We start from the raw sequence: 25,738 nt of genomic DNA on the forward strand, positions 1-25,738 counted from the left end.
TGTAACCACCTTTGGTTAACAAATAGAAATACTCTGCAAAATATCTGAATAACAAAAAGGCTTAAAAGTTAAACAATACATTTCAGTTTGGCAAGATGTTCAGGAAAAGCCCAACTAGTAAAATCTGTACAGGTTTATGTCAAAATAACACCTTAACTAATGTAGGAAAGAATAAATTACAGAAATGATCTTCTCTGCTGAATAATGTCAGATCGCGCTGTTCTTATGAGGTAAATTTCTCATAGCAGGTCTTCTTTCAAAAATGATGAATATTAGATGATTTTTTTTTTTTTTTCTTAATATTTTACTTTTTTTTTGTATCTAGGTGAGGGCATATGCGCGCAGGTGACTGCATATAATGAGCTCCGATACGGGAAAGACTGTACCTTGCTTTAGTTTCTTACGGATTGCATAATCAGAAACATTAGTTTTTAATTTGAATTCGTTCAAGTGTCAAGTAGACACTTCAAGATTTTTAGAGTCTATTGATTTTAGTCTTATATGTATCTGAGTCAGAGCCGGCGCCAGCTAGGGCACCTCCATCAGAGGGGCATTTGAATTTCTGGGGGGGGGGCACAAATCACGTTTTGTGTGTGTGTGGTGGGTGGTGGTTTTTGGGGGGGGGGGTCGGGTTGGGAAATGTGCAAACTGTGATTGCGTGCAGTTTCTGACGCTCGCTAAAGCGTGCAATCGCTTTCTTATGTGCGCTGTTTTACCGGTTTCACTTTCGCTTTCGAAACAATCACGTTCAGCAAGAAGGGGAGAGGATGGAAAGTGGGGGGCACCGTAACTCTGCCCGCGAATGCCCCCTCTTGGTGCCGGCCCTAATTTGAGTACTTAAGGTTTCTCTGTGAATCAGGAAAATCTGAAAGTGAACGCACCCGCACGCGGAGGGTTAAAGCCGCTGCATTCAATATCTTTAGACGGTAAATTTAGATTTCAAATTCAATATTGCTTTTAGAACTGTTGAAATTATTTACTATATGTAACGCAAGTACTTTATAAGTAACTGTAATTAAATTACCTAAAAATGAACAGTAATCCCTTACTTTACTTTTTCAGTGGATAAGTAATTTAATTACAGTAACGCGTTACTTAGTAACACGTTACACCCAACACTGCCGGCCCATACACAGGATGTCATAACTATATAGGCCTATAGTTTTATTATATTAATAAATTACACTTTTTAGAAGTTTTTAATGTGTCAACTCTCACTCTTTCCTACCTTTTATTATTATTATTATTATTATTATTATATGGCTTTAGTGCTTTTATGGAATAGGAGCTGGTATACATATTCAAGAGCCTGCAAAGATGGGTAGCATTTTGATCGTATGTAGTGGGCCGTCTGGGCCAAAATGCCAGGGCCGATTTTTTTGTCCCAGTCCAGCCCTGGCCTATACATATGTTATATTATACTATATACTTACTTAAGGTTGTTACTATTAAAACAACCATTTTAAAGACACAATTTGGTTAAACAAATTTCCTATATGTGACACAGAACACAGCCAGTGCTTGGCGTATTTACATAGTCAATAGTCTGTAATGACATATAAGGAAAAAATTTTTTGTAAACATAAAACATAATCAAAAACAGGAATCCTTAGTATCAAGTATGAATGAAGTCACTCGCAGTCCTCTCAATCTGCCAGAGATGGGCGGGGCTGACGTTGCCTTGGAAACCAGAGGTGGAGCAGGTTCTATGTTATAAATCCGGGCGGCTGTTTGTAATCCTCCTCGAAGTCTTTGGATCTTATTGCGACTTGCTCCACTCCGCCACCAGACCCTTCAGTCCCACCACCTACCTTCAGCTTGAAAGAAAACACTTGAACGATGTGCGGTAAGTTCAGCTTGTTATTAGCCTATGATTTCTTTACAGAAATAGGAATATTGTAAATGAATCGCTTTTATAGGATACATGTTACGTTATTCTCATTATACTGTCATAACAATCATAGCCTACTTCAGATTGTTATTGTCTGTATTAAACTATCTGTCCCTGTGTGTGTGTGAACGTGAATACGTATATAGTCAGATGTCATGCCTGTGTAAATATTAGTTTGGTCGGGTCATCATTCACTGGAGTTGTGACAGATCCGGTTTGTAGCGCGACGGCGGCGGTGTTTCAAAACATAGTGAGCTGCCTACCTATAGCGAACGTTCGAACGCGCCTACAACGTTTAAATATGTTGTCTGATATCTAGGTTTGGGCGTGATGACGTACATCATGAATGCTGTCTGGCTAGCAGCACATTCTGCGTTTTAAGTCACATCCTAAATACAATCTGGATCCACCACTTTCATCTGGCGACGTGGCTGATTCCAAATGTTTAATGAACTCTATCACTTTGTCTGTCACTCTGAGAATTATAATAAATTGATAGACACTGAGGTTTGATTTATAAGTTGTTTTAAAGAGCACATTAGCACAATATTTACTGTTATTGTATTATTATTATTATTTAATATGACCTAAGCCGAAGTTTATAATAGCAAAGTTATTATCTATCTATCTATCTATCTATCTATCTATCTATCTATCTATCTATCTATCTATCTATCTATCTATCTATCTATCTATCTATCCTTGAGAAAAAAATGAGGGAATGTGCACTTTAAGTGTAATTCAAATATTAGTTAAATTTGACTCTAGTTTTATTCCGTATTTAACATTAATGTATTTTAAATGTTACATTTTCAACATCATTAAATATGTGTAATTACAAACATTTAAAAACCTATCTATCTGTCTGTCTGTCAATGTTTCCCATCCTTTAGTTAATAGGTTTATCGGAATCCTTCACTCTGTTTTAATGTATTTAATGTTTTAATGTGATTGATATGCTTTCAATTTTTGACATTCAGTCTATAAAACGTTTTTGGGGGATGTTAACTGGGTCGCTTCAAACTACCCTAGCAAGTGTCTTCATACACGATTAGTATTCTGCACTCTCCAAGCCTTGTTACCTTGTACCCGGCAGGAATTTTCGCCTACCTGAATTACAGAGTGCCACGGACCAGGAGGGATATCATTCAGACCCTCATAAAGGGACTTCAAAGGCTGGAGTACAGGGGTTATGACTCTGCAGGTAAGACTGCCACTCCCACCTCTGTGAGGGTAATGTCAGTGTGTTCCGCAGGTAACAGATACGGCTCAAGACGTGAACAGTGGCCTCGTTTCTTGGATTTTGGCAGCACAGTGGGCATGGAGTGTCAGTTCTTCCACTGATGTAGCTGAAGCAGTCAGTCGATACTTGTGTGAAGGGGATTATTGTGCCATTAATCTTGTTTTTTGCATGCTGTCCTCATCCTGTTTATCAAGAGTTTTAAATAGAGATAAAGAGACCGAGTGACCGTGTATGATGCTGTTCTTTGCTGAAAACTGTGTATTTTTTGGTCAGGTGTTGCAGTAGATGGCTCAGGTAAAGATCATGCTGCGAGTATCAGCCTCTATAAGAAGACAGGGAAGGTGAAAGCTCTTGATGAAGAGATCTACAGTATGTTATCCCACTTTATTTTCAATCTTCTTTCTTATTTCTTTAAAGTGTTTCTGTAATGATTCATTCTCTCTGATTTGTATTAACAGAGAACAACTCCATCGATTTTGAGGCAGTACTGGACACACACTTTGGCATTGCACACACTCGCTGGGCCACGCATGGAGAGCCCAGTTCCCTCAACAGCCACCCTCACCGATCTGACAAGAACAATGGTAAAACATAAAGCGAGTTGGGAGACAACGCAAATTAACTGACCTTTAGATTGTCATCTGGTTTATATCATTATGTCATTAGTAAACCAGCTAGCGTTGCCGTCAGTTTATGAGCTCCTTATCCAGAAAAGACAGGATTGGGTAACCGACACAGGCTTTAAAGCCATTAGGTTGTGTTTGTAAATGAAAGGCCAGCGGAAGCCATATTGCTGTGAATGATAGTTCAGATGTGAAAGTTCACCTCTGAAAATAAACACCTAAGTAGGGGGTAGAAACAGACAGCAGGAGGTTCCTCTCGCCACACAGTTTGGAGTGCTACTGATTTCTCCTGTAAACCATAAAGGACACTAAATAGAAACAATATTACAAAATCAGTTTAGTTTGAAAGTTTTTTTTTTGCCTGATGATTGTTATCCAGCTGGATTTCAGAATGATCCAAAGAGCATCTGTACTAAGCAGCGTTACAAAGTTTGCTACATTTGATTAGTGACCTAGAAAATGCAGAGTATTTATGCAGAATTGTACTTGTGAACTTTTATTTGAAATGTTTTTAATTAATGACAGACTTTTGGACCCCACTGTAAAATAATACAGCCCTTTGTACACAGGTACAGGTGAAGGGAAATTATTCTTTGTGATTTAACATAATTGCCAAAATGTTGGATACCCCTAATGATTTATTAATAATCCAATAGCTTCGCAGGTATGGCTCCGACATGCAGCACAGTTGTGCAACCTGAGATTGGATCCCAGCTTGTGATCCTTTCTGATCCTTTCTGATCTGAAAATGTGGGTGTGTCTACACTATTGGTGTGCGTTTAATGAGTACAAATAGTTTTGAACAATAGCACCTATATATAATTACTTCAATGCACATAGATCATGGACAGTTTGTCAAATAGACATTCTTCAAGTCTGTTTCATTTTGAAATAGAGAGCATATAGGCCTACATTTTTTTTACTTTTTTTTTACTTTTTACTTTTTACCTACTTTTTACTTTTTTTTTTACTTTACTTTACATCCGTGAACGGCTTGTGAAAGCATCACCCTACTATGATATATGTTAGATATGACAGACAGCAAATTTTGCAGTTGAGAAAGTCAGATACCTTTTTAATTTTGGCATTTGTGGAGGAGTCAGTTATCTTGCAGAGTATCACAATTACATTTTTTTTGCATTACAATCAAACACACCTGAACCAGCTAATCAAGGTCTTCAGGATTATCAGGCTGAGACAGGTATCAGGTTAGGGCTTCTTTTCTTTTCAGGAAGGTTGCCCTCTAGGAGCGGGATTGGAAAGTGCTGTATAATTTGTAGTAGAAGTGCTGTGTAATTTGTTTTTCTTATGTGTTTTTATCCAAGTTCTCATTCAATTAATAAATTAATTTTGAATTTATTCATCTGTCTCTCTATGTTTCTCTCCAGAATTTGTTGTCATCCACAATGGCATCATCACAAATTACAAGGAGCTGAAGAAGTACCTGGTAAGCAGTATTTTAATGACCGTTTTACTAGAGTCCTTGCCATGCCATCCATTTTACTTCATTGACTGGACTGTGAAAAGTGGAACCAGAACAAATGCGAGTTTGCTAAAACAATGCCTTAAAGAGCTGTTTGGTTACTGGTTAACATTATCTAGGAGCCTAAACAGACTAATTGTCATCAGCTGAAAAAGGACAGAGAAATAAAATATATATATATATTTTTTTTTTCATTCTGTTTCTTTTTTATATATATAAAATGTTCAAATTAAGACAATGACCATTTATTAAAGGGGTCATATGATGTTGCTAAAAAAGAACATTATTTGGTGTAATGCAATGTGTTTATGCGGTGTAAGGTTAAAAAAACACATACTATAAGGTTCCACATACTATACATTATTGTTGCTCCTCAATGCCACGCCTTTCTTAAACGCGCCGATTTTTACAAAGCTCATCGTTCTGAGAAGTGAGGTGTGCTCTGATTGGCCAGCTATCCAGTGCGTTGTGATTGGCCGAATACCTCAAGCGTGAGACGGAAATGTTACACCCCTTACTGTATTGTGAAGCCTTGTCCCGGTGCAACGACATAAAAACAATAAAACCCATTATAAACGAGGCATTTGTTGCATCCAGTGGGGACATTATTACTGATTGTAATGACTTATACTGTCTTTTTATGCGTCGTGTTGCATCGCGCCGCGTAAACATTACCATGTCTGCATTTGTGATCGGAGAAACAACAAGCAATACTCTACACTGCTCAAGACTCGCATTTGAATAGTCAGTGGCAAATTCTTTAAATATGAAAACTTACTTACAGGCTGTGAGTCAGAAATGCCAGACTGTCCTTGCAAAGTTGGAATTGCCCCACTTTATAGAAACAGCCTTTGTGCATAGCTGGCAGGCTACTCCCAGGTTCAGGAAATAGTCCTCTGTAAAATGTGATGCACACACTCTAATATTTGGGTTGAACTGTTCTGGAACAGCGTTTTAGATACAACTTAACCACTGATTTCTAGTTGTGTCCTCTTTTGGAAGCCCAAACAAAGTACTTTCACTTTCACAACGAAACACAGCGTCTCCAGGACAAGGCGCTGGCGGAAGCAACAATACTACAGTGAAAATAATAGTTCCATCTTCTTTCGTTGCATATACATTTGGGCGGTGTTTTGCAAATCTTCCCACACCGTGACGTAAATATGTGTGGGCGTGTTTAAATGAGCCATTTTAGGGGGGCATGGATGAGTATTAACTTTTATAAAGAATATCTCTTTGGTTTTGAGACTTTAGTCTTTGCAACTTCAGGGATCTTATCTATGCACAAACAGCTTGTAACACTCCAAAGAGAAAGGGAAACTAGAAATCGCATCATATGACCCCTTTAAGAACTTGAATATAGTATAATTAACCAACCAAAGGGGAAGTTGTGGCCTAATGGTTAGAGAGTCGGACTCATAATCCAAAGGTTGTGGGTTCGAGTCTCGGGCCGGCAGGGATTGTAGGTGGGGGGAGTGAATGTACAGCGCTCTCTCCACCCTCAATACCACGACTGAGGTGCCCTTGAGCAAGGCACCGAACCCCCAACTGCTCCCCGGGCGCCGCAGCATAAATGGCTGCCCACTGCTCCGGGTGTATGTTCACGGTGTGTGTGTTCACTGCTGTGTGTGTGTGTGTGTGTGTGTGTGTGTGTGTGTGTGTGTGTTCACTGCTGTGTATGTGCACGTTGGATGGGTTAAATGCAGAGCACGAATTCCGAGTATGGGTCACCATACTTGGCAGTATGTCACTTCACTTCACTTCACTTCACAACAGAAACATAAAACCACATCAAACTACAGTGGAATTTTGTCAGTTTGGATTTCATGATGATTGTTAAGATGCAATTGTGTTAGCAAAATTTTGCGGGCAAAAATTGTCATAACATTGTTGGAGCGCTGCTCACACAGAAGTTATTTTTAAACCAAGCAGCTTTTTGCAGGTCATCAAAGCAAGTCTGTGTGGCCAATTTAACCCCGTTGTGAAATCTGTACAGGAATATCTTTGACCCTCAGATGAAATTCCCAGTCGCAAAGATTCCTAATGAAATGACTGGATTTTGCTCATAAATATTATTATATATAACAACTAATATGTGCAGTGCATGTGTACAATCCTTACTTGGGTGATAATCATTGGTTAGGGAATGGATTTTATGAGAAGATGCATATTAGTGCAAAGTATTTAAAAAAGGGAATCGTTTATGACATAATTGTCTTTTTTCATTTTTATAGATTGTGTCTTTCTTATATTGCATACAATACTCTATTTATTGTTAGTTCCATCACACCTAGTAGTTCGTTGCACAGTTTCCCATAATACTAAATTTATAAGCAATGGGGAATCATTCAAAACGAATGTTTAGTATTCCACTTCCTCTCTCTTTCACTTTAATTTATCTCTGATTCCTTTTCCACAAAAGAAAAACATGTTTTGTTTTGCCGCTGCTTGTGTCTGTAACCATGGCTTTTCCATCCCAACCCATTGATAGGTTTCCAAAGGCTACGATTTTGAGTCGGACACAGACACAGAGGTCATCCCTAAGTTGATCAAGTATCTCTATGACAACCGTGAGAATGATTATGTGTCCTTCCCCACCCTAGTGGAGCGCGTCATTCGGCAGCTGGTAAGCATCATGAGTGTGTACGTGTGTGTGAGTGTGTGTGTTTGGGGCGAGGGGGTGGTCTTACTCACATGCCTCTGGGAACCCCTTGCTCGGATTGTGAAAGTTAAAGACCAGTTCTTGCTCATTTTCAGCCCTCTTAAAAACAAGGAAAAGAAGTTCAGAAGTACTGCTCTGTTTGAGAGGTAGTTACACGTTTGTTGCCATGATAGTTGTAGTGAGTCTCTCAAAGTTCTCACAGAAAAATCAAGCAAGGCATAAAAAACTTTAAAACAAAAACATTTTCTGCATTTTATTCTCTTCTCTAGCTTGCTTCCCTGTATTTTAATTAATTTTTCTTGTCTTCGATAAATTGATCACGTAGTCAAAGTTTGGTCTTCCTCATTTTAAGTTATATAACCAATAGCTACATTTATCAGCACATAATGGCATGTCAAACGACTCTTCCTTGTCTCCAGGTGACTGATATTACCTAGATTTTCAAATGTGGCCAGTTGGACCTTGTTTTATGATTCATTGTCAGCACCTTTGGACAACTCTCATTGCCATAATATCCTCAGCTCTATCCAAACATTGTTCAGTGACGTTGTATGAGCGAAGGAGGTGCCCTTTGAGATATTCTCGACAGGAATATAGTCTTTATCATAGGTTTATTAAAAAAAACCTGCCTTCCTATCAGCATTATGACTCTGTGTTTTCACCATCTCTCTATGATTTATGGCTTCTTCTGTAAATTGATTACACTAAATTTTGATTGCTCTCTATCTAATCTGCTCTGGCAGCCATCTTAGTAATGGAAGGCTGTGAGATAAAAGGATGATAACATTTAAGGTGTGCAATTGTGTCTTATGGGGCAGCTGTAGGTTTCTAAGCAACCTCCACAGCCAAGGACATTAACTGACCTGCTTTGAAAGGGACAAGAGAGGAGAAACAAGTCTTACTGAGACTAATTTAAAACAGGCTTGGGTGCTTTGTGCATTTACCTTTGCAAAGACACACACACTTAAAATAAAGGTTCCTGTTAGAATTAAAAGGGGGGGAAAATGTTTTGAAGCCTGAGGCCAAAAGAAACTTGTTAGGTTACAATGAATAATTGTTTTTTATTATTTTCCTAATATTTTATTAGGAAAACATCTGTGCTGTACAGAAATCAGCAGTAAATACCCTGATCTAAAGAAACTAGTCAAAAAGAACGTCATATTTCAAAATGAAAAAAATAAATAATTTGCTGTATAAAGTAAATTAAGTGTATTTGTTTGTTATTTTCAAGACAATTCTTATGCAAAATAATTAGAAAGGATTTAAATGAATTTTTCATATTTAATTACAGTAATAATTAAAAATACAGTAAATAGGAAACAGTTATGGTAAATTGTAATAATATTTCGTAATAAAGTTACTTTAAAGTATTTTTACACAATTAAATTTAGCCTTGGTGAGCATAAGATATTTCTTTTTTAAAAACATTGAAATTTCTGAAGGGTAGTGAACATATACTGTGTGTGCATAGATAAGATTAAGTAAAGGCTGCATGGTTGTAAGCACATAGACATAAAATGTCTACACAGTGAGTCGTGTATCAGTGTGTTTGGGTTATATATGTGTGGACTGGAGTGTGTGTGCTTTCCTCTGGGCAGCGAGTCAGGAGAGGCTCAGTGAGGAGGTAGGGGCAAATATGAGTTCCCTCAGCACACAGAGAGGGCCCCTATTCCCCTTAGTCCAACCCTCACTGTGGGGCTCTGTTCCTCTCAGCTTCCCGGTGCCCCTTCCACCTCTGTGGGCCTCCGCTCCAGGCCTGATCCTGCGCTGTGCTCCAGAGGGGTGCTGACGAAGAAACGCGAGACCCTACCTTTGCCCATTCAACAGAACGATGATGTTTCCATTTAGATCTATATCATAGCTATTCCTGTGCCTCACCAACGAACATTTGTCTCATTCACTTCTCTATCTTCCCGCAGGAAGGGGCATTTGCTCTGGTTTTCAAAAGCATTCATTTCCCAGGAGAGGCCATTGCCACCAGGTCTGTAAGAGCTATGGTTTCTGTGAACTGTAACACACTAAAGTTTCCTTGTTCCCTTTTTGCTCTTTCCGTCTTCTGAGATGAACCTTTTTCCCATTATTTCTCTATGTGCTAGTGAACAGGAGTCAGAAGGTTACAATCCACTGTCAGCAAATAAGATTTATGATGTTTAGTTACAATCTGCGCATTTAAGGACAAGGAACTAAGATTCTTAAAAAGCTGTGCCTGTCCAGGAATCAGGGATTTAACAAAGGTGTTTATGAAGGGTTATTTCAACATGCTTGGTTGGTACGCTGACCCTGAATATATAATTTTGAGTCGAATGAAGCCAAGACTGAAGTTAATTATTCCCATCTGCCTGTCGCTGATTGTGAACGAATGTGTTGTTGGTTTTGGTCAATTCTGTCCTGCTGTGAAGGGAACATTTTAAGACAGGCCATGTTGCAAGACCCATCAGTGTGGGTTGCTGCATAGACACTAAAAACGCTTTTGTTGTTTTTGCACCATCTAAGAGACTTTTTGGAAAGGTTATTTATATGAAAAGGAACTTTTGAGTTTGTAAAGCCCTTAGCAAACGCTGTGAGCACATTCAAAGCAACATCCCCCATGTTGCTTTGAATGTGCTCACAGCGTTTGCTAAGGGCTTTACAAACTCTTTGATGCCAAGGACCCCCAAATATAATCCGGGATTGAGTGTGATATTATAAAGTCAATATGTTTCCAGTTATATTGTCATTTTTCTAAAGCAAATTGCTAAAGTATTATTATTATGATATGTTTTGATGTCGTCCCAAACCAAAATGACTTCTATAGAATACAGGAGAAGATATCTTAGAAGAATCTTCTTCTGAAAGTTAATGGCTCTAAAACACTGACCCCATTTACTTTTATTGAATGGAATACAACACACAGAACTAATGAGGGTGAGGAAATGATGACAGAGTTTTAATTTTTAGATAAGCTAACCCTATAATTAAGACATTAAGTTTGATAGCCCTAAAAAAAATGTTAACTTTAAAAAAATTTCATGGACCCAGTAGACCCACTAACTTTTACAAGTACCACTCACATTCAGTGAATTATTGATATTATTGTTAGCTAAAGATACAATTGTTAACAAAAAAAAAAATTAATATCCAATTTAATGTTTTCATTAATTGGAATAAAATATAACGGAAATGCTTCTTTGGTAACTAACTGAAAGTGAATGTACTAAACTGAAATAAAAATTAATTAAATCTAAATATAAAAAGGACAAAATAACATAAAAATAAAAACTAGAATTAAAATGAAAACTGATATATATTAAATATATATATATATATATATATATATATATATATATATATATATATATATAAAAGTGAATTCTAATGTTTAATAAATACTATAATGGTATATAATTAATACTAAAACAGCACTGTAAACTGTAAAAATGTAGTCAGTCTTAAAATGGAAAAATATATTCAGTCTTAAAAGTTTTTTTTTATATGCTCTGTGAAGAATCCATCCCAAAGAATGGAATAACAGTATCACATCACTTCCATTTCCCCATACTTCCTGTCTCACCTACATTTGATTATCATTTGACTACACGTGACCCCAAAGCAAAAACATCCCAAAAGTGTGCCGTTGGGTTTTATTCTATCAGCATTTTGTTGTTCTTGGTTTATTAATAAATCTATTACTTGGTCCAGATTTGGAATCCAAAATACACTTCACGGGATGATGAACATTTAGCTTACTACGCACACTGAAATGCAACTGTCCAACCAGTTCAAACAAAGCAAGCACTGAGAAAGCGTTCCAGTGTGAAGCCATTTGGTACGTCAGCATAAAGGACTGTGGGTCTGCGCCAAGAAAGATAGGTAGTGCATGCAAAGGACAGGCCTGAAATGTTTCCTCAAACAATGGGGAGGGGGGCAAACCTTAACAAGGATATGAAATAGAGAGAGCAACACAGGTGTATTGTTTACAGCAGCGCTACTCTGACTCAGAGCCACTGCACAATGAAACTAGGGCAGAGTCCTAGGTGCTGTTGTTCCATAAACACAACAAAAGAATAATTTTTTATGTGACATGTCTGGGGTTTTTTGCATAAAAGGAGATTAAATGTCTTTTAAGATCTTTTGACTTGTTTTACACACTCAAAGCATGCTTCGCATAAGTAGTCAATAGAAAATGTATCCCTTTTTTTAACAGAAGGGGCAGCCCGCTGCTCATCGGTGTGCGCAGTCAGTATGAGCTTTCCACAGAGCAGATCTCTGTCCAGTACAACTGCAGTAAGTCTGGCTAACTTCATCCCTTCTTCTCATCCACCTGTACATCTCCCCAAACCTGTTCTGCGTATTAGAATGAGTTTGTTATCTCACACTATACAGCCAAGATGTATGTGAACACCCAAACACCACACCCATACTGCATGTGTTTGTTGGACATTTCATTCAAAAGCATTTGCATCAATAGGGAAGTAGGACCTCTGTGTTTCAGGGTCAGTATGTTTTTTGAATGATTAACATTTTTATTCAGCAAGGATGCAATAAATTGATCAAAAGTTTCAGTAAAAACTTTCATAATGTTACAAAAGATTTCTGTTCTAAATAAATATTTTTCTTTTGAACTTTCTATTCATAAAATATTCTTTAGAAAAAAGTTTCTACAAAAAAATATTGGGCAGCAAGTGTTTTCAACATTGATAATAAAAAATGTTTCTTGAGCACCAAATCAGCATATCCTGATTATTTCTGAAGGATCATGTGACACTGGATGACTGAAATAATGGCTGCTGACAATTCAGCTTTGCCATTATTTCAACACAGCAATGATATTTTAATATATATTATATAAAAATAGAAAGTTATATTAATATTATTTTAAATATTGTTTAATGATTTTAAATTGTAATAATATTTCACAATATTTCTGTTTTTAATGTATTTTGATCAAATAAACAGCCTTGGTTAGCATAAGAAACTTATTGCAAAAACATTTGAATAGACCCCAAACTTTTTAATAGTATTATATTTTGCTGGGATTTGCTCCCATTTAGACACATGAGCATCAGTGCAATTCGTTCCAAATGTGTTCACTGTCATGCTGGAAAAGAAAAGACCACCTCTAAACTATTACCACAAAGTCGGAAACCCACAGTTTTCTAGAATGAAAGTGTATGCTGTAACATTCAGATTTGTCTCAACCGGAATTGAGGACACTAACCAAACCATTAATTTGAAGGAGGTGTCACATACTTTTAGCCTCATAGTTTTGCCACAAAAGCAAAGAATATGCTCAGGGCAAAAGGCAGCAGTTCTGTCATGGTGACCTCTGGCACATTTTGGGCTGAGGTTTTGGAAAAGCATCCAGCCCAAGCCTGACCTCCAAGTACATTGTTTTATGATGACAGTTGTCATTGACTGTTTGTGATAACCGCAACGCTACAGTGCTCTATTTATATGTACATATGATAAAATAATAAAAGGATAATTATATAGTTGAAGTATAAAATACACTGTTATGTTATATTTTAATTGGTTTTAAACATTTAAAGGTAGTTTTTATTAAGTAAACATATCTAATTTTCTATTTCAATTAAAATTTTTAATTCCTATTTTAACTAACAGAAATCTTAAATAAATAAGCTTTATTTATGCAAACAGAAATGTCATAAAATGAAAGTTAATAATAAGTGCATAATATGAAATCACCTGACTTTGTTTCTTTCTTTATGCAATAATTCTTTGTTAATATTTCACCGATTTATTTTAGATGTTAAGAAGTGTGATTTTATTTCCTTTTTCCTCTAGGTGATTCCAGGACAGATGAACAGGAGAAAAACTTACTGAACCGAAGGGGCAGCACCAATGCCTTGCACTCAGTCCATGACAGACTGGCTGTGGAGTTTTACTTTGCCTCTGATGCTAGGTGACACTGTAGAATCTTACGCATTTTACATTAACAGTATTGTTTCTCATTACGAAACCTTAATATTGCATAAGTCCAAGTTAAACAGGTCATACCAGTTGCTAACTGAAATGGAGCTAAAATTGAAGAAATATGATGTCAGCTCAACAATGCACCTTGCTGGCCACATAACTTCATTACACACATGACTTTTTTTTTTTCTCTCTCTCTCAGTGCTGTCATTGAGCACACCAACAAGGTGATTTATCTGGAGGACGGTGATGTCGCCGTGGTGGTGGAGGGGAAGTTGTATGTGCACCGTATTAAGCGTAAAGTAGGCGAAGACCCCGTCCGTGTCATTCAGACCCTACAGATGGAGCTCCAGCAGATCATGAAAGGTCACAGATCACACTAACGCCATCGAAACTGCATTCAAAATTAATATTTTTATTCAAAGTATGTACATATCAGTCTTTGCATTTCCTTGGACTCAAACCCATGACCTTGGTGTTGCAGCCAGGCTCTACGTTTCTGAACGTTTTTGACAGATTGTTTTTTGTTCAGCTAAAAATGAATTCTAACACTGTGCACTAAGTAATATACCAAGCCCATTTGCTGTTAGTTCAGCAGTGGAACACAAAAGGACAATTTTGGAGAAGTTCCAGTCATATTGGCATCTCCATATCAGTTCTTTCATTCTTTATCTGCAAGGTCTTTAGTTTGAGAATAATGACTTTTCGTGCCAAATGTCACCACAACTTTCGTACAGTAGTTCAGCAAGTTTTGTTTTTTGTCTTTGCACTGTTTAGGTAACTTCAAGGCTTTTATGCAGAAGGAGATCTTTGAGCAGCCTGAATCTGTCGTCAACACCATGAGAGGCAGAATCTGTTTTGACAGCAACACAGGTACAACATGACCTTCCACTTTGCCAGAACAAAAGTCATGTGAAATTAAATTAGGCTTCATCTTGTACTGCAACCCTGAAATTGCAGCCTGATTTGATACTGCAAAACTAGAGCCATTCTTAAAGGGATTGCTCACCCTCAGCCTCAGGCCATCCAAGATCTAGGTGACTTTTTTCTTCAGTAGAACAGTAAAGAAGATTTTTAGCTGAAACCTGGTCCTTGGTGATTAAAATAAATAAAAAACAAATAAAGTCCATGGCTACTCTAATTTTGAGAGTCAAAAAAGCATATCAGGCAACACAAAATTAATACTCATGGCTCCTGACAATATATTGAAGTCTTATGAAGAGAAATAATCAGTATAAACAAGAAACTGCACATTATTTGCAAAAAATAATGATATGACCAGATAATTTGAGACCAATTTCATTTGTGTTTTCAAATGTGTGCACAGTTATTCTTGGTGGCCTTTCTGACCATCTGAAGGAGATCAAGAGATGCAGACGCTTGATAATGATTGGCTGTGGAACCAGTTACCATGCAGGAGTGGCAGTAAGTGTTTGCATTTTTTGTCTGGATATATAACATATATAACTATATGTTATCCATTTTCGTTACAAAGCTCTTTGGAAAACATTATTCTGATTGGCTAAGAGTGACATTGATTTTTTTGACTTGTAAACTGTGTATTAGACTGTTGTCCGTGGCAAGATATCAAAATTCGAATTGAAGGACTTCAGCAAGGAGTTTATATGACCAGCTGACTCTACTTTTCCTCTGACTTGAGCACATGATCACCAGCATTATCTCTGATTTTCTGTGCAGACACGTCAGATCCTTGAAGAGTTGACTGAGCTTCCTGTTATGGTGGAGTTGGCCAGTGATTTCCTAGACCGCATTACACCCGTTTTCAGGGATGATGTCTGTTTCTTCATCAGCCAGTCAGGTAAAGTGCAGCTCATTACCGTCAATATTGTGATTTTTATTCCGGAGAGCGTTGATAATAATGAAACTTTGAACATATATGTCACTGAAATACACAGTGTTAACATTTCTGAGGACTCATAAAACTCATTGATTTTATTGAGTAGAGTAAAATACTGTTACTGATGCAGTAGGTTTTTTGGTTGAACACACGCATGTCAATGCTGCTGAAAGCTGTTAGTTTTATATATTGATAATATCTTTCAATCAGGTGAGACGGCAGACACTCTGATGGCATTACGCTACTGTAAGAAGCGCGGGGCACTGACTGTGGGCGTCACCAACACTGTTGGCAGCTCCATCTGCAGGGAGACTGACTGTGGAGTTCACATCAATGCTGGGCCTGAGGTTGGAGTCGCCAGCACTAAGGTATTATAAATGAACATTTTGGCCTAATCATAATAATAATAATAAAATACAATACAGGATATATTATATTGCCACCCAGGCTGGATTTATTTGATTAAAATACAGCAAAAACTGTGATATTGTGAACTTTTATTGCAATTTGAAACAAGTGTATCTATTTTATTACATTTTAAAATAATTTAATTTATTCTCGTGATGGCAAAGCTGAATTTTCTGAATTTGAAGTAATATTTCCTATTATTATCAATGTTGAAAACAGTTGTGCTGTTTAATATTTTATGGAAACTGTGATACATTTTTTCAGGATTAATTGATGAATAGAAAGTTCAAAAGAACAGCATTTTTTGTATCAGTGTAAAAGTATTCATTCTCACATGTGATCAATTTTATGCATCCGTTCTGAATAAAACTATTAATTTCTTTAATAAATGCACTGACCCAAAATTTGTGAACAATTATATTATATTATATCATATTACATTATAGTATATCATATTATATTATATATCGTTTGTCTCTCCCCCTGTTTTTTGTGTATTTGTTATTATTATTATTATGTATTTATTATATTGCATATTAATTGAGTGTGTTTTACGATCATCTGCAGGCCTACACTAGTCAGTTTGTGTCTCTCATCATGTTTAGCCTGATGATGAGTGAAGACAGGCTTTCAATGCAGCAGAGAAGACTGGAGATCATCAATGGCCTCAAAAAACTGCCAGGTGTGTATTTGTTATTTGTATATTTTATTTTATTTATTTATTTATTTTTTGCAGTAGTTCAATAGTCCTTTGAGATAATATTAACTTTGACATTGTCTTCCATTCAGAGCTGATCAAGGAAGTTCTGGCTGTTGATGACCAAATCAAAAGCATTGCAGATGAGCTCCACCATCAGAGGTCTCTATTGGTCATGGGTCGAGGCTACAACTATGCCACCTGCCTAGAGGGGGCACTGGTGAGTATGAAGAAATATATAGTTGGAGCAGTATAACTGAGCATATAATCAGGTGTGTTGTGTAGTCAATCATACTTTCCTGGTATTTGTGCCCTGTAGAAAATTAAAGAGATCACATACATGCACTCAGAGGGCATTATGGCTGGAGAGTTGAAGCACGGCCCATTGGCATTGATTGACAAGCATATGCCGGTCATCATGGTCATCATGAAAGATGCTTGCTACAAAAAGTGCCACAATGCCTTGCAACAGGTCACAGCCAGACAGGTAACAATCATCACATGTATTCTGAAATATGTCCAGTTATTCAACACTTTTTGATGACTAATATCTTGTCTAAATATTTTAGGGCCGCCCCATCATCCTATGTTGCCAGGATGACCCAGAGATCAGCAAAATGGCATATAAGACCATTGAACTGCCTCACACAGTGGACTGTCTGCAGGGCATCCTCAGTGTCATTCCACTGCAGCTCATATCCTTCCATCTGGCTGTTCTCAGAGGATATGATGTACGTTTATCTTTCCTTTATCATTTATTTATTCATTTATTAAATGGTTGATATATATTTTTTAAAACTGCTTTAAGTCCGTGTAAAGTCAATTCAAGAGAATTGCTTGTAAACACATTATAAATGTTAGAAATGCATTGCTGAAACATGTTACAAAGACTGTGAACTATGTAGTACTTAATTGTGGAGTTAGACCGTTAAACAGTTTTTCACCATTTTCGTGATCAGGATTTTCTGTGCGGGGCTAAATCATGACTCGATGACGCAGTCGAGCCACCGAGCATGGCTCCTTTCCCAACACTATAGAAGTGTGTTCAACTTCAAGCAGCGTTGCACAGTACAGTGAGCGCTACAGAGAGCAGATGCTCCCAATGCTTTCGAATCGTTCTAGCGGTACTTTTTGCTTCATGTCGAACACACATAATAACTAGAGCGCATTAGCATCAGTGGTTCACGGCTCAATCGCGAGTTACTGTCATCACCGTTAGTTACTACAGCCTACAGTTTGTTAGCTAGCTATGCCTTCATCACGTAAATGCATAATACCTGGTTGCGATCATTTACAAAACAGTTCAGTCTCCTTATTAAATAAGCTGCAAGAGGAAGACAGTTGAGAGAGACGGCAGCTTTCCCGCAAGTGGGTGTGGTTTCAGCGCCGCCAGTGGACACGCCCACAGCGCTTGGGAGCAGAGAATACTGCTTATTCAAGATTTTGATACCTTATTTTATTTACTTGCCGTTTTTTAGCATTCAAATTTGGCTGGGTGGTTAATAACACATTTCTCTGTGGTGTGACAAACTCAGAACACACATTTAATATTGACTTTTCACAGACTTTAAGGCAGTGTCCCACTAATTGGTGTAAAACATCTCGATTTTGGAAATAATATCAGAAGTATGCAGAAGTGCAGTCTGCAGTTTTCACAAAAGCCCTGGAGAAACCCAAAAATGAAAATATGCTGAAAATTGGCTCACCTTCAGGCCATCCAAACTATAAATAAGTTTGTTTCTTCAGCAGAATAGATTTGGAAAAAATTTGTATGACTCGCTCACTAATGGATCATCTGCAGTGAAAGGGTGCCGTCAGAATAAGAGTTCAAACAGCTAATAATAAAATAAAAAAATACTAATAACTTAATCCTTGAACTATAAAACTTTTAAAATAATATTTTGCTAATTCTTTTGTAAATAGAATCATAATTTTGAAATAGAATATTGTATTTTTTATAATTATATTTTTATTGTAATATTTTAATACTATTTTTAAATTAATTTGGCACTTTGCATTACCATTTAAAATAAACTACTGTATGCAAAACAATCAATACAAAACAGCTACGCTTTTTGCATAATCTATGTAGAACTATTTATAGCGATACTCCAATCAGGATTTTTAGACATATATTCAGGGCCTGAATTTCATTTTTGAGAATGAATTCCCCTCTTAGGTGACTCTTGTGAGAGGGGATTTTTTTAATTTGAGGGATGGAGGGGGCATTTTTTAGACATTTTTCAAAAATATATATTTATCTCACCTAAATGTTTGATCATGCAGTGCATTTTTGTTTTTACAATCATGCAATAGCTTACATACAGCACAAGCCTGATTTTGTGGGCTGTATATGAGGTGGCCTTTTATGCCAGGTTCACACATAGGCCTACTCCGTTTGCAGTGTGTATGCAGTCTGTGTGCGGTACATAAGCGGTGCAGAAACAGCGCTGACTGTGCTTTCACACAGGAGTCTGCAACTGATCTGTGGCTGTTTACCACTAACATTTATCCATTATTTTGATTTCAAATCCAAACATTGTCACAGAAAATGCTTTTTCAGCATTGTGGTTACTTTTTAACACAGCACAATAATACAATCTTTCATAGACATGTTTAATATTTACCATGTTCATATTTACTGCAAACAATGTGCTGTTACTTTAATTCAGCGCCAGTGAAAACGATCTCTGCCCTGCAGCAGACGCACAGCTCCTGGAACCCACCTCCGGACCGCAGCCGTGTGCAGTGTGAACGCTCTAATCCGTTATTATGAGCACGGAAAAAAAATACGCACCGCATACGCACTGCAAACGGATGCGAACCTGCCGTTGTTTGTGTGTGTGTGTGCATGAGCGCACGGTCTCCAGGAGAGCGCGCGAGCTCTGAATGGTTTAAACACTGGCAAGAATTAAAAAGAAATGCAATTTATAAACGACGCGACCCTGCCTCGATTGTGCAAGTGACAGCTCCTGTCAACTGTTCAGCGTGCATCTCGCTTATAGTGCAGACGCGATTTGATTGGAAACCGTTTGCGCATTTTGAGAGAGAAAGAGAGCGCGCGCGGTGATTCACTCACGCTGTTTGTGAATTTAGTCTCACATAAGGTTTTCAGATTACTTTATAAGTTATTTTATGAAGAAATATGAATTGTACCTCACCTTCCGCATTATATTTCACCTGAGCCGGACTGAGACGGTGCGCTGCATGTCGTGCCAAATCTCTCACAACAGGCGCGTCAGCTACAGATCGTTTTTTTTTTTTTTGAGATCGGCCTTTTTAGAGGCCGCCGATCAAACATCATTTTAACACATAATCATTTTTTTGATTCCATCAGGTGGACTGCCCAAGAAACCTAGCCAAATCTGTGACCGTGGAGTAACTCCTCCCTGGAAATGGGAACTAATCGAAGTAGAAGAGGAGAATACTGACCACCAAAGTGCAATTACCAGTGTGTGTGTTTACGTGTGTTTGCATCTGTGTGAATGTGGGAGTCTGGGTATTTATGAATTATGATCAAATCCCTAAAGGCCACAAGACTTGAATGGAACTAGTGTGTGTCTGGGGTGGGGGGGGGGGGGGGGGGGGGTATTTTATTCTAGTCAGATAGACATAATACCATTTGCTCCATAAGTGCCTCAACATCCAAGTGCAAATGAAGAGAACTCTAAACTGTGCCTTACACCGTTTTCTCTCAGCTCTTGACAGAGCCTCAAAAATTACAACTAAGTCAGATGTTTACCTCTGACAAAACCAAAGTGCAATACATTAATCTGCACAATTAATCTGTGTGTCCAAGAAACTTGCCACCAATCACAGGGACCAAATATCTTAATTATGTTGAGTGGGTAAGGAAGTGGTGCGTAGATGTGGAAGCACATGAATGTGCAAGTATAAATTGTTTTTAAAAGGAAGGTCTAATACCTATCATTTGCAATACTAGGAAATGCTATTTGTCATTATTGTTATTGCATTGCACACATTTCTCAGCTGTAGCAAACAAGTGTTAATCACATGAACGTACATACAGCATTCAATCATCTTAGCAAAAATATAACAAAAAACTGGGTTCCACTGGAAATTTTACTGTACTGTTAGAGTTTACTTTGACTGTGAAGCACTCATTATTACATGTGTTTTTTATTTGTATTTTTTTTATGAATGATTTCAGTGATTCATTTTTGTAATCTATATATTTTGTGCCGAAATGAGAATTCAAACCCTCAGCATTTTTTTTTCTTACTGGGGCAGAATTCTTTGTGATTTTTCCTGGTTGGTTTAACACATAATTTCCCTGGCATACATATTTGTCCAGAGGTGGAAAGAGCAGGAAAATATTTTACTCAAGTAAAAGTACCAATACCTTAATGAAATTTTACTTAAGTACAAGTAAAAGTACCAGTCTAAAAATCTACTCAAGTAAAAGTAAAAAGTAGCTAATTTAAAATTTACTTAAAATTTTATAAAAAAATTACTTAGTTACTTTTAAACAGTGGGAGGGGCACAAAAATGGGATAGGCCAAGGGTGTCAAACTCAGTTCCTGGAGGGCCACAGCCCTACACACAGCAGCGGCTCGCCCATAGAGGGCGCTGGGGCGCCGACCTCCCTGCCAGTTTTTTATTTTTATTTTTATTTAATAATAAGAAGTTTTTAATAACCTCTCATTTTGAAAAATGATCTGTGTTAATGTCATGCTATTAATGGTTTTACTTTAGAATGTGTTTAGAACTCTCCAGAATTTGCATTCACTTCATGTTGGTGTAGTAGTAGCCAATAGGCTGTCTTCCCTGGGCGCCAGTTCGCTCAGCCCTACAGTGCTGGAATTTAAGCCAATGGTTCCCCTGTTGCTACGCAAAAAAGTTTATATTTTGCCAATCATCGTCGTCGAATTTTATGATTTGGGGGCGCTGAAAATATCGCCCCTAGTACCAAGATTAGAGCAGTGCACCTGCTGCGCGGGATATTTACCTCAGAGGAGTGCGAGTGCAGTATGACAGCGCCGGCGACGTCGAGTAGCATTAATGTAAATAAAAAAAAAAGAAAGAATTCTTAATTCAGATATTTTTGTTTAAAAACATTTTTGTAAATGTTACTCATTTTAAATGGTTAACTTTTAAGGAATTAATTAGATTAATTATTACTCAATTCTAATTTGTTAAATGTATTTAATAATATTGCTTGTAATCTGTTGCCACAATTTTGAGTGAATATAGCGTATTCATTTTTATGCTGTCATTCTCTTACTCACTCAGTCTCTCTCTCTCACTCGCAGTCACACACCACGTTTCACACACATTTGCCATTAAAATAGTGATCTCAATAGGAATGTAACTGTATGTTTGCTTTGCTTTTTTTGTTTCGAAGTTCTGAGCTGGATTACTGTGTTTCATACTAGTTAAAATGTTAAAATAATTTTTCTTCTCATACTTGGTGTTCTTCAAGAATGTTGTCCCACCCTTTCTTTGAGAGCCTTCTCTCTTTCTCTAGTATCAACACAGACTGTTATCCATTATCCAATTTGTCTACAGTGAACTTTAAAGATATGTAGTCTACAGCTGGGGATTTATTAAAGAACTAGATTGTTGTATTTCCTATAATAATTTATCGTTATGCGTTTGCACTTTTTCTATCTGGACACGGAGCATAATAAACATGCAACTTGTTCATTATCATTACCTGTGAAACTGTTGATTTCTACATGGCAGTTCAAATAATATTGTCTTTTTAGACCATTGGTATTGACTGGTTTGAGTTATTTTATTGGTATAAGCAAGGGACATGGGTGGCCTAAAATGCACCAGAATGCAGGAAATCACATCTATGAAATTACAATTTTTTCTGGGGGAGGAGCCCCCAGACCCCCCGCACAAACAGCCCCACCTAAAATATTTTTCACCAGCCGCCACTGCCTACACAGTATAGATATAACCCTAATTAAACACTGGATCGGCTGTGTTTAATTAGGGTTATATCTATACTAATCTAATCATTTAGGCTTATTTAAAAACTACATGGTATGTGTGTTGGAGCAGGGTTGGAACTAAACTCGGCAGGGCTGCGGCCCTCCAGTAACTGAGTTTGACACCCCTGGGATGGCAGGGCTCTACGCTTACTTTTCTTTTTAAGAGCGCTTGTGCCCCTAATTTAAAAAATTTAGGAGCACCTTCAAATCAATAATAATAAAAAAATCTGATCAAACATTAAATAATTTGTGCAAAACCTTTTGCTAAATTGCCAAAGATTCATTTTAACCACCAATGCAATGATGCAAGTATTTACCTTACCTCTACATGCTTGCGAAGAGTTGATGTCGAGATTTTATAAGCTAGTTTGGTCTCCCTAGGCATACACAGTTTACACTGCATCATAATGCATAAACATGGCCAAGGGTTCACTTCATTTCCTTCAAGTTCAAGTTTCCTTCAAGTAAAATTACAGATTTAAAAAATTACTTTAAAAAGTAGAAGTACACAAAAAAGCTATTCAATTACAGTAACGCGAGTAAATGTAATTTGTTACTTTCCACCTCTGTATTTGTCATATACATCCATTTTAAATCAGTTTTATATTTTTAAAGTCATGGGTTGAGGGTTGTAGCATGAACAGCGGCTATGAAAAAAAATGCCTTTATATTTCTTAATAGTTGCTTGTAAATAAAAATAAATAAAGCACAACCAGTAACAGTGTCAGTAACTTTAATTATTCAACTTTAATATGATTTTATTGTCATTTTTTGTTTGCCCATTAATTTCCCTACAGATGGTATGGTTAAAGGGGGAAAACAATGCAATAAATACTATGAAATGAAATTGACAAGAGCCAGTAAAACAAGGAGACTGCTGTTGCAAAGATGGCAGACTGTATAGTCACTTTAATTAAAAAATTAAAATATTATAGATTGGTGTGTTTTTGGCTTACATCATACATATAATAGCTTTTCTGTGATCATGTTTTTCTAGGCTGTAAGCCTGTCTCTAGATTGAAGCGCATACTGTCTTATCAACCGCTAACCAGCTCAACGTCATACTGTCATCTGCTTGTTAAAATGAGCCCAGCTGATTCTTTATGCTGTTTTACTGGTTGGAGGACCCACCTTTGGCAATGTGTTTAAATTGGCAGAATGGAGAACCAAATAAAGGCAAAATGAATCAATCGGTTCATTATCTGAAAATAATTTATATAATTAAATAGATGCACAAATAACAATCAGAATGAATATTTTACAGTATTCAGTTGGTATAAATGTAAACACCCTCATGTGAGGTGAGTTAGAAGTGCTGTATCATTTGTATGAAAAATTGTTCTAATGAGGTACAATATTACCTCATTAGAGTTCATATCTGACACTCAATCCTTGATGGTAATAGAGCTTATTTATCGGAAGTCCAGATACTTTATCTACAATTTCAGACATTGTTATTGGGATAAGAAAAATAAATAAATAAACAAGTGCCCATTTATACATTAGTATTTTAAGCCTTTTAAAGATCAATCATGTTTTACTTTTTTTTTTCTAAGAAATTAACACTTTTATTCTACAAGGATGCAATAAATAGAACAAAAGTAAGAGTAAAGACATTTATAATGTTTCAAATAAATGCTGTTCTTTTGAATGTTTTTTTTTTTTAAAGAATCCTGAAAAATTTTCCACAAAAATATGAAGCAGCCCAACTGTTTTCAACATTGATATTAATAAGAAATGTTTCTTGAGCATCAAATCAACATATTATAATGATTAAGGACACTAAAGACTAGAAAATTCTAATAATCAAATGGAAAACTGTTATTTTAAATTATAATAAGTCTCAATATTTCTGCCTGTACTGTATTTGAATCTGTATCAAAACAGAGTAGGCCTACTGTATGAAATAAATGGAGAAGATTAATGGCATGGGATACATAGCTGATAAAATGCAAACCAGTGAATCAAACTGAATAGAATTCATACCAATAACATTTAATGGCACAGGTAAAAAAATAAACATTGTTAAATAACTTCCAAAACTTGACAAACATGTTTAATCTTCCCCATTGTTGTGGCGGGATCTCTCAGTTTCCAGAGGAGTAAATCTCCAGTCCAACAAACTGTTGCAACCTTGTGAGACATACAGTACTTTATGCGAAACATGGATAGCCTACATAAGGCACATGCAAATACATTTCTCTTGGAAGAGTACATATTTAAAAGGATTATATAACCACCGGAGGGAAACCACATCACTGGGGATGGTGGCTAAGCTTCCCAGTCTCTCTTATCACTCCATACAGAGAGCCACTTACAAATCCAATTCAACAGTGTGTTCATTATCGTCACTCAGAAGGTCACTGAGCAACGAAAAGTCATTTGACTGTCCTGCGGCGTTCCCTCTTTTAAAGCGTTTGAGGTAAACCCATGCTTCTCTGTCGAGGTCAGTGCTTGCAGAGGTCTGCATCACAAACAGTGATGTTATGGACCCACAGCAAACAGAACAAACCCCAGTGATATGAAGTGTGTATTAGGAAACACTTGGCGTCTCCACCTTTTGTACTCTGATCCCATAAAATACACAAAATAATTACAAAATAGGAGTTATTATGGATTGTAAGTTTAATAATATTCTTAGTTATAAATGGCAGTTTAAGTCTGAACACTACTTAGTAAATATATACAATTAATTTCAAATAAAGTTAAATGAAGGAAATTAATTAGTGCCATCTTTTTTTCACAGAGGCCCAGGATTTCTCCTTTGCTCCCATCGCTGTTAGTCATTTCTTGTTCATTCTCCACTGGGATTGAGTCAGAACTGTTCTTCTGATGAGACAATCAGGGTGTGGGATGAATGGATGGACCCCCACCTATTGCCTCATTCATGAAGTCGTAGCGCTTCCATGATTAAATATCAAGACCAGTGGGTTCACCTGACTCAACTTCAATGGGTGGCTTTGTTATCTCAGAAACCATTCTTACTCATATGATTTT

At 37.0% G+C, this 25,738-nt stretch overlaps 1 protein-coding gene across 1 annotated transcript; it reads left to right on the top strand.

Annotated features, from left to right (window-relative positions):
* The first annotated feature begins 1,726 nt into the window (after nucleotides 1–1,726).
* Nucleotides 1,727–22,450, top strand: LOC306855496 (glutamine--fructose-6-phosphate aminotransferase [isomerizing] 2-like). The gene is made up of 19 exons (XM_079394251.1): nucleotides 1,727–1,846; nucleotides 2,988–3,095; nucleotides 3,408–3,503; nucleotides 3,593–3,718; nucleotides 5,146–5,204; nucleotides 7,732–7,866; nucleotides 9,822–9,883; nucleotides 12,086–12,165; nucleotides 13,687–13,804; nucleotides 14,018–14,181; nucleotides 14,593–14,688; nucleotides 15,143–15,240; nucleotides 15,514–15,634; nucleotides 15,884–16,041; nucleotides 16,649–16,763; nucleotides 16,871–16,998; nucleotides 17,098–17,265; nucleotides 17,348–17,509; nucleotides 20,116–22,450. Exons 1-19 carry the CDS (start codon nucleotides 1,840–1,842, stop codon nucleotides 20,158–20,160), a joined length of 2,046 nt encoding a protein of 681 aa, XP_079250377.1. The 5' UTR covers nucleotides 1,727–1,839; the 3' UTR covers nucleotides 20,161–22,450.
* The last annotated feature ends 3,288 nt before the right edge of the window (nucleotides 22,451–25,738 follow it).

This window comes from Barbus barbus, assembly GCF_936440315.1.
Source record: "Barbus barbus genome assembly, chromosome: 36".
NCBI classification, from domain to species: Eukaryota; Metazoa; Chordata; class Actinopteri; order Cypriniformes; family Cyprinidae; genus Barbus; species Barbus barbus.